This window comes from Nothobranchius furzeri, chromosome 10 (genome assembly GCF_043380555.1).
Source record: "Nothobranchius furzeri strain GRZ-AD chromosome 10, NfurGRZ-RIMD1, whole genome shotgun sequence".
NCBI classification, from domain to species: Eukaryota; Metazoa; Chordata; class Actinopteri; order Cyprinodontiformes; family Nothobranchiidae; genus Nothobranchius; species Nothobranchius furzeri.
Window position 1 is genome coordinate 53,886,515 of NC_091750.1, and position 9,861 is coordinate 53,896,375.

Here is a 9,861-nt window from a genome sequence, read left to right on the forward strand (position 1 = left end):
ATGGGTTTTCCCATGTATATTAGCATTGCGCTAACCACTCGCTGCCAAATTGCAGCCTTTGAGATTAGAAAATCTCCTTTTGTCACATCGCAATTTAATTGCACATGCAGTTAATCGTTCAGCCCTAATATACATGCAGCTCTATGCTAAAAGTGTATTTTCAAAGAGGTAATGATGGATTTCTTTGTAAAAGTTGTCCATCTTTCCAATAGACAGATTTGCCTGGACCAACGTAACGTGATAACAACGTAACATGATTACGTAATTCAGTGAGGTTCATGTTCAGCCAATCAACTACTTAGACGTCATTGGCAGTCGACGGACCCCGAGCCGATCTTGCACCCGAGCAGATCCTGTACCGACAGAGGAGGCGGAGGAAGTGATTTCAGCTTCTGAACGGTGAAAACATAACAGGTGGGAATCGGAACGGCGCTCCAGGTAAATCACATTTTCAAAACAGCAAACTGGAAATAATCGTATCCAAAACCGAACCACCCAGGTTACGGCGCTTTTTTATAGTAGCCATGAAAACACACTGCTATATCCGTTAGCTAGCTCGGTTGACCTCCAGGATGACAAATAGAACCAAAAGCTGAGTAAATGAATGTAAACACACAGCTAATGATTGCTTATAGTTTACATCCATCTTTCTCTACTGAGAAAACAGCCGTCATAGTTAAGTTTGTCGAAAACTAACGAGTTGGAGTCACATTAGGTTACTTTTATAGCCAGCAGATAGCACATTATTTCACAAAATATGAAAAATATTTTGTAATGACTTAAAATACGTGACTGTGGCGCTCAAAAACAATGTTTCTTAAATTAATGAAGATTGTTGTTAAATAAGAATGTTATTTTACTGTTTTGGTGCACTGAAAACGAGAGTACTTTAAATAAAACTTTATTGACACCTCATACTGAAACACAATTACAATACAAATGTTCTAAAAAGAGATTAAATCATACAAAATACTTTTGTATTTGATTATATTTAAGCAAGAAAACAAAGGCGTGTATGGAAAAGTCTTTCCCTACAACTTGTCATCGATGGCATGAAACAGGCATTAGTTTCAACACTCTCTGAGTACCGGTAGTTGGTTAGGAATGTTTTGAGGTCGACCAATAATATATCTCCTTAAAACCCAACCCTAATGTTTATAGTCTAAAACTAAATTATTACATAATTATGACACAGGTTCAAGATCTGCCAAGAAGTCATTTATTTATTCTTTGTGTTTTGTTTGTCTTAAATGTCTTTTAGCTTTTTTTCCTACTAACTCCAAAACGAGGCCATATTTATTAGCAGACAAAAAAGTTATTTCTTTTCTGTCGAACTTCTATTTGTAGGTTGTTTGTTTTCAAACATCTCCCTACTGTTGTTAAACATAATGCTGAGTTGTGACTGTGAGTGTTTTTTGTCTGAATAGCTGTCCCAAAGCTGCAGACTCTGGTGAAAAGTCCTCTGATTACATTATATTTAGAAATGTTATTTCTCTGCCATTTTTAAAGGGGCATTATGGAAGTTTGACAGCCAAAACATGTATAGTAATAATACATTTCTTCTTCATACATTCTCCTGCAATGCCCTGGTCCTGTAGAACGAGCCCTGGCATTTTTACTGTGATTGCCTGTTTTTCTGTAAAATCACAGAAAAAGAGAGTTGCTCGGGTCGAGCAGGCTGCTTCATGCGCGTTCACGCTCAGGCATAGCCTGTAGCATTTGCTATCCGTAGATTTAGCAGCAGAGAGAGAGGTAGTGCCAACTCAGCGACTTTGTTGCTGTTCCTAACGCCTAGTGATGAACCTAGCTACGTTTCTGAGGACCCTTAGCTACTTTCTTCTAGATATTTCCTGCAAATTAGCAACGAAATAGCCATTTTCACTCCAAACCTTCTTTGGTGTGATGTTGTTTCAGGTGTCATCAAGGATATAAAAGTTACAGATACTGTGAATGTTACTAGAGTGTAGCTCACCTTGTAAGACGTCTGACTCCCATGCAGAAGACCTGGGTTTGATTCTGGGTGAGAACACAGTTTTTTTAGCGTTTCTTTTTTACATTAATGGTATATTTTTTTACAGTAAGATGCCCAAAAATTTTTTTGAGACTCGCCGAACGGCATTGAATTCACAGATAAAAAAGATGTGGGTTCAACTTTCATTTTGGAACAATTTTTCAAGCAAGGGAAGGGAATGATCTGAGCATGCAGGAGGACTGACCCATCTTAAACCTTTGTCGGCTGTGCTGAAGAGAAAGGTACAGAACCAAATTAATTAATTAATTAGCTGCACGTTCTCCTGTCCTCTGTCCTCTGGGCCACACACACACAAGGGACTGTCTCAGCTGTTATTTTCGTAAAGGAGTGTGCATGTACAGCATGTGCACCTCGTGCACGAGCCTACTATTGAAGCTGCCGTTACACTTTTGGCCTGAGGGGGCAATCGCGAGCATAAAAATTCAAAAGTCCGTTAAGTCCCTTTAAAGTCACACAAAGATGTATATAGTTGGAGAGTGAGTGAATGTTGTCCAGATCAAGTCAAATAAACAAAAATAAACAACAAACCAAAGTGATAAATTATTCATCTTTTTATTGTTTCTGGAATGTTTTTAAGTCTATGAAGGAAGCATCAATTTGTCATTCATGGGGTTTCTCAAATATATTTTTATTTCTTCTCAGATGCATTGTTTCCTGAAAAAAACGAGGAGTTATTTTCTCTTTCAAACTTCAGGAATGAAACCAATTGTTGAGTGTAGCTCTGAATTTTGGACATTTTTTCAAATGATGATTCTTTGCAGCCACCTGAAGAGAAGCTGCAAAGACACCGCTAGATGTCACTGAATCTGTGCACTAAGGTTCCTTTCAATCTACCATAAAAGAGCTAAACAGCTGTTAGCAAACAACCTTATAGACATATAGATAGGGTTATAAATCATTTCCAGAATATATCATAATAAGAAAGCAGGCTAGACTCGTTTTTTTCTAAGCCTCTTCATCTGATGGATACATCATGGAAGCTTTTCCTTGTGTGAGGTGTGTGTTGTGTGCAGGCTGACTAATCCATCCATGTCAGCGTGACACAAACAGGCAGCATCAGAGAGATCAGCCTGATCAGCGCTGTGCACAAAACACTAATAAACCCAATATTGAATTTTTTATTCCAGGTCATCCAGCATTATGAGTCAGCGGACCGAGCGACGGGGCATCCATGTGGACCAATCAGACCTACTCTGCAAAAAGGGATGTGGTTACTATGGAAACGCAGCATGGCAGGGCCTGTGCTCAAAGTGCTGGAGAGAGGAGTACCAGCGGGTGCGGCAGAAGCAGATCCAGGATGACTGGGCCTTGGCAGAGAAGTGAGACCTTAATTGGACTCCAAAACAACACCCAGCTGCAGCCTCATTAAAACAGCCCAAAGGACAAATACATTTAGCTGGGTTTTTCCTCTTTACTTCAGCTGAATTAATTAAAAATTGCCTGGTAGTTGACATATTGCATCAACTTTTTCTTGGCTCCAGGTTGCAGCGAGAGGAAGAGGCAGCAGCGTACGCCAGCAGTCACAGTGCGCATTCCCAATCTACTGCGGCGCAGCACGCTTCTGTCGGCCACTTCTCCAAGTTCGAGGAAAAGAAAACCAACGAGAAGACGCGCAAAGTGACCACAGTTAAGAAGTTCTTTAGCCCTTCATCGCGAACTACCTCTAAAAAAGGTGTCACACACAGCTCGGTCTGATTAAAGCAGCTAAACATGGAAGGTAGCCTAAACCTTTGCTGTGTGGTTCTCTCTGATTAGAAATCCAGGAAGTTAAAGCACCAAGTCCGTCTATTAGCCGTCATGCTAGCTTTGATACCGATCAAGTGTCGAAAGAGTTTGTGGACTTCTTGAAGAACCTCCACAAGCCCGGCCGGGAGACCTACAAGCAGTGCAGAGCTTTCCTCTTGAACATGTCGAGTAAGAAGGTGTGTTGTCCTCCGGAAACGATCACGGTCAGCATTTCTTATCAAAATAAAGAAACGTTCTTGTTCCGACAGGACCTGGGCGCTGATGAGCTGTCTGAGTGTGTTCAGGACTTCTACCAGAACTTGGCCGACCGCCTGATAAGCCACTTCAAAGGTTAGCTCTAAAAGTTACAGAAATAGAAATTATATTTACCACCATCAAGCTGTGTGTGCAGGAACAGCCACAAGATGGCAGCACCATCAACATCTAATTGGTGTTTTCTCCAGGCTCTTCAGAATCGGTGGAGCAGGTGATGGACCAAGTGGAAAAGTACATCATGACGCGTCTGTATAAGAGCGTTTTCTGTCCAGAGACAACCGATGATGAGAAGAAGGACTTGGCAACACAGGACAGGATAAGGTGAGGCTGATTACGCAACAGCCATTTTTAGCTTTTATTGTTCCGTATGAGCGAACGGCTGCAGCTGCAGCCTGATTGTGGCTCACAAGGGAAACTACTGTGACAAACGTGTATGCACATGTCTTATTCAGATAAATAGATAAAAATCAACATTCATGCTTACTCCTCATGAACATTGATCACTTGTGTTGCAGGGCTTTGCACTGGGTCACCATCCAGATGCTCTGTGTGTCCATGGAAGAAGACATCCCTGAAGTCTCTGAGAATGTGGTCAAAGCAATAACAGGTGAGGACGTGATTCAACACGCAGGGTCGTGACTTCTGTCTACATGTGGGGGTAAAACAAGTTCAAAGGAAACAATGCTCTCTTCGTGTCCAGACATCATTGAGATGGACTCCAAGAGAGTTCCTCGGGACAAGCTTGCTTGCATCACCCGCTGCAGCAAACACATCTTCAGCGCCATTAGGATCACCAAGAATGAGCCGGCATCCGCCGATGATTTCCTCCCTGCACTCATTTACATCGTCCTCAAAGCCAACCCTCCGCGGCTCCAGTCCAACATTCAGTACATCACCAGGTTCTGTAACCCCAGCAGGCTAATGACTGGAGAGGATGGATACTACTTCACAAATCTGGTCTGTCCTTTCATTCTCATCAGCTTCAGTTGGAACCTCAAACGATTCTGATGCTTATTTGCATTTCTCCTCTAGTGCTGTGCAGTGGCCTTCATTGAGAAGCTCAACGCTCAGTCTCTTAACCTCTCCCCGGAGGAGTTTGAGCGCTTCATGTCCGGTCAAACTTCGCCGCAATTCAGCAGCTCAGACAGCGACTGGCCCTGCTCCGAGTCGGGGCTCGGCACCACTGTCACCAACCCCGTCCTGGTCCAACTCAATCACAACCTGGAGCTGCTGACGGGACTCTGCACCCGCCAGGAGGCCGTGATGGAGGCCGCTCAAAGCCTCCAGGCCGATCTCCTCACCTGGTCGGACAGTGTGCAGCAGGAGGTGCACAACATATTAGAGAAATATCCGCTGGAGATCATCTCCAAAGTTTCTGCTATTGATGCCAACACGGACAACGATAACCTGCCATCACCCATCAAACCCCAGGTGTTTGCTGACTAACCGAAACGATCGAAGCAGGAAAACACTCCAACTTTTTAAACATTCATACAAGGGTCACAAATCTCCTCATCAGCACCTTAGAATCAAGCTAACGCTAACATTTAACCCAGATCATTTCACTTTAGACCAGTAAGTTCTGTCATGTTCATTTCTGCTAATGTGTGCAGCATTAGCTAAAAAGCTGCTGACTGGTTCTAAAATAATCAGGCAGCTTCAGCAACAGAAAAATAATAAGCTGTTGTTTTTAAATGTTCATTCTGTTTTAAACCATCTTTATCATCTAATCCTGCAAAATAGGAAAGAGGCCATTACTGTTAAAGTCTTAAAGCTGTAAGTTAGCATCTGTGGCTCAAAATCGCAGCTATGTTAAAGGTACTGACTGAAGATAAGAGTTTTTATTTTTTGTGATCTTGTTTCTCATTGTATGTAGTTTTTTTGTTGAATTATGTGCACAACAGAAACTTAGCTGCAACAAGTTGCAGAAAATCTCCAAACATTATCTCAAATTGTTTCTTCTTTAATGCCTTATTATGAAATAATAATAATAATAATATGTAGGTTTATAAATGTTTGTATTTTCAGTTCAGCTGATTTTTCTGTTTTACGTTCAATTAAGGAACATGAAAGTCTTTGACTTTATGATTTCAGTTATTTTCAGATTAATACAACCTATTTAATAATCTGGATTATTTAAATCACTTTTGATTAAATGTAAAGGAATTTTAAATGTTTTTATTTATTTGTGCCCCGTTCATTTCAATTTTCCTCCATTTTACTTAATTTGACTGAAAATCTAAAGTTTTTGTCTGGTTTAGAAACAGGTTTTATGGATCTCATGAGATGTGAAAAGCAAAAAAAATAAAAAAAAATAAATAATAATAATAAAAAAAGGATTATGGCACAGACTGTAGTTTTTAAAAGCAGGTCAAATGTAACAGTTTGATTTTTAGCTGTATGATATAAAATGAGTTGGTGGATCATTGTAAATATAACAAGACTGTATGAATGCCTTGATGAAATAAAGATGCTTTTCCAGATCATCATTTTGCCAGATTTGATTTTCTTTTTGAGCAGAAATCCGAGTTCTGCTTCAGCTGCTGTTCAGTTATATATATGCTGCTGATTTTTGTTTGTTTGGGCCTTATTTTATCTCATTTCACTTTATTTGAATATATCTCACATACAGCCTTTGTTCTGTCCATTGTGACCTCTGACCCTGCCACATGTGCTTGTTGCCTGAGCAGCTTCACCTGTGTAGGTGGTATCTATTCTTCTCAGAAAAACTGTACTTCAAAATAAAGTCTGACAAATAAAAAGCAAAGATGTGTGTGTGAATGTGTGTTTTTTTTAGATTTAGATCTAGAATGATCTGAGGCATATTTAAATGGTCTGGAATAAGTGAAGCAGCCATATGTTTGCAGTGCATGTCACAGCTTAGCGTGTGGAAACAGTTAAGGACACTAGGAGTCTACTAAAGCCTGACCAGCTGCTTAAATCAGAGCTGTCTCCTTGCAGTTGTGTTGGCTTTCCCCTCTCCACACTGCATGTTGCAGTTTATTAAGAACAAACCTGGGTTCTCCTCTAATTCCACTCAGTCAGTTTGGAGTCGACATGTTCTCTGTATTTGTTTCCAAATAATTTTACTTCCCGCCTTTACGTGCAACATCATGACTTTTAAAATATCTCTTGTTCAGTTTATTTTGATGTTTAAAAGGAAAAATGTGGTGTTATTTACCTAGAGATCCACAGTAGCTAACCAGGGGCAGCTCTACCAGGAGGCAAAGGGGCACTGCCCCCTTCTGTAGAGCCTTTACTTATCACTCCTAAAAGTGATGGCCGGGTTCAGCCCTGTACAGCCATTTAAGTTTTCTGAATTTGTTTTCCTCTGTTTTTCTTTGGTGTAGCATTTGTTTTACTTCATGAAGTCCTAGTGAGCAGTTTCCTGCTCCTCCGCCCTACTAGGTGAAAGTGGAATTAGAACAGTTGTAAACAACCCTGCTGCAGCCTGCTGTAGCTAGTGCTAACAACAAGCTAGCACTAACATTAATACTAAAATAAACTATGAAGTAAAAGATCCACACTGTTGTCTGAAAAATAGCAGGGTTTCCCTTACATAGGCATAGCCGTGGCAGCCCGCCACGCCTACAAGATCCCAAGTTTTTTTTTTTGGCGCTGTTTCTCGAAGAAGCAGCGGGAACTACTATGTTGTCGCTTGTGATCACAGCCGGTAAGCAGCAAGGAGGAGCAGGCAGGGCAAGGTGAAGTTACAGCATCTGAGTTTAAAATTAGAAAGGTAGCAGTGGATATAATGCTTTGTGGTTTACATGTTTCAATAGCATTAAGATAAACGAGTGTTGACGATCTTGACAGGGTTTCCTCCAGTGCTTATTAGGCCAGGTTTTCCTCCTCCCACCAGGCTAAGCATAACTTATTTATGTAAAATTTATTTATTTTTTCGTGTCTGACTTTAACCGCATCTAATACTGTATTACGGCATGAGCGCAACAGCGACAACTTAAGATAGATGTGTGAGCAGCCTGAGAGGTCGGGTGTTTTCATCTGAACCCTTAAAACCTCCAGCAGGCTACGCTGCACTATTGACGTGTTAGCGCGCGGCGCTAACAACTTAGTGACGTGACAAGTCTCGGAGAAAGCGTGAAAACACGTTGGACGCTTCTTCTGAAGCCGGAAAATAACAGAGCGTGACGTCGCCTCAGCTTGTTCACCCTCTGCAGAGCCGGACTGAGCTCGATAACATTGACCCAGCACAGCCACTGGGTCGTTGGAGCTGCCCCGTGACTGCCTGATGGAAAACCAGCGGGTTTCATCAGACTCGTAAAGTTTCTTGTTTTTGCTGGGGACCCCCTGTATTTTACCGCTCCCTCCTGCAGTCTTCCCCTATTAAAATTTAAAATGATTCTGTAAATTCCGTGTATCAATAGTAAAAAAATCTCAGCCTCTGCCAGCTGCAGTTTCCAAATAATAAATAAGAGGTGCATTCATCTGTGTATCTCCTTTGATCCGCATTAGTAATATTCTCAGCACCAGAACAGTGAAGCAAAGAAACAGATTCCTGAGTTTTTTAGTAATTTTATTTATTAGGTGCATCTAACCTGTTCCATTTTTCTCTGAAATGAGATAAAATCAGTGCTTCTATGGGTTGTCTCCTCTCTGCGCTAGAAAATTTAACTTTATTTGGAGACGTGTCATAATTTCTCCCCAAGCCCCCCCCACCCCACCCCCCCACCCACCACACACACACACACACACACACACACACAGCTGGAAAAATTCCTAGGGGAAACACTGAATAGTATTACATACAAGTCCAGTAGCAACAAAGCCAGGTCACCATCAGTCCGTGATTTTGTGGCCTCCTTTAGCTTCCTCAAACCAGCGTAGGCTGTGCAATGTTCACTCTGGTTTTAGCTCTCTGCTTTTCCTTAAAAAACTTTACTCTCTTTCTTTTACTTCCAGGCTTCGCCCTGATGCCAACAGAGAAACAGACTTCTTTTTCTTCTTCTCGTGCTTTTTACAAAGAATAAGCATGTAAAGAGCGACCTCTATAGAGCACCTACCCGCTCCACAAAAATGTTAAATGCAGTATCTGGCCAGTAGAGGGCTGCAGATTGGTGTCAAATATGAAACTGGTCAAGTTTCTAACTCAATAATCACCAAGATCAATGCTAAAGCTTAAAAAACAATTTAGTGTTACTTTAAGCCTAAAACTGTCTTTCTATGAAGAAAAAAAATGACATACATGATGTCTGGGGATATTTTGTTGACTCCATTAACATATTGAGGATTTTCCCATTCATTAATGAGGAGATCCAGCACTGGCACCCACCTATATCATTTGCCCCCTTTTTGCAACCTCCATGTGGAAAAATGCAGAACTGCCGCTGAGCTAGTAGATACAGTAGATATTCTGATCTGCTTTTCCTCACTAGGGTCACAGTGAGCTGGCGACTTCCAGCCGTCATCAGGCGAGAGGCAGGGGATGCCCTGGACAATCCATCAAAAGGAAACAAACAGTTTCACCTAGGGACCTAGAGTCTCTAATTAATCTAACTTGCATGTTTTGGTCTGTGGGAAGAAACAAACTCCCCACAGATATAATACAGTATACCAACAGGAATCGAGGCAACAGCGCTACCAAGACAAACTTTTCTACTATGCTGTTCTTATGAGCTGTTATGAAAACTTAGGTTTTTTACAAAACAACAGTCTGCTCTGATCTTGGACTGGCAGTCAGCTTATCAAGCAATCTCTTTTTCTCCAGACTGAGGCTGGTCAAAGAGCCATCTACAACAAGTGAGACTTCAAAAGATCCCAGCTATCATATAAGAAACCTTTTAAATAAAAACAGACAGAATACCCAA

General features: G+C 41.3%; 1 protein-coding gene across 2 annotated transcripts; it reads left to right on the forward strand.

Moving 5' to 3' along the window:
- Positions 1–314: 314 nt before the first annotated feature.
- On the forward strand, positions 315–5,711 carry rabgef1 (RAB guanine nucleotide exchange factor (GEF) 1). 2 transcript variants are annotated; one of them, XM_070555786.1, is made up of 9 exons: positions 315–438; positions 3,160–3,351; positions 3,514–3,704; positions 3,788–3,954; positions 4,027–4,108; positions 4,222–4,354; positions 4,549–4,640; positions 4,734–4,990; positions 5,066–5,711. In XM_070555786.1, the coding sequence occupies exons 2-9, from the start codon at positions 3,173–3,175 to the stop codon at positions 5,477–5,479; spliced, it is 1,515 nt and encodes a 504-aa protein (XP_070411887.1). In that variant the 5' UTR covers positions 315–438; positions 3,160–3,172; the 3' UTR covers positions 5,480–5,711. The 2 variants fall into 2 exon arrangements, with proteins under 2 accessions (XP_070411887.1, XP_070411888.1); XM_070555787.1 differs by having other exon boundaries at positions 318–414.
- Positions 5,712–9,861: the final 4,150 nt, after the last annotated feature.

Bases quoted from the DNA above. Each gene is read 5' to 3' on its own strand.
- rabgef1 (XM_070555786.1), top strand. From the start codon at position 3,173: ATGAGTCAGCGGACCGAGCGACGGGGCATCCATGTGGACCAATCAGAC. The intron at 4,109-4,221 runs GTTAGCTCTAAA...TGTTTTCTCCAG, and splicing joins CCTGATAAGCCACTTCAAAG to GCTCTTCAGAATCGGTGGAG. The intron at 4,641-4,733 runs GTGAGGACGTGA...CTTCGTGTCCAG, and splicing joins TGTGGTCAAAGCAATAACAG to ACATCATTGAGATGGACTCC.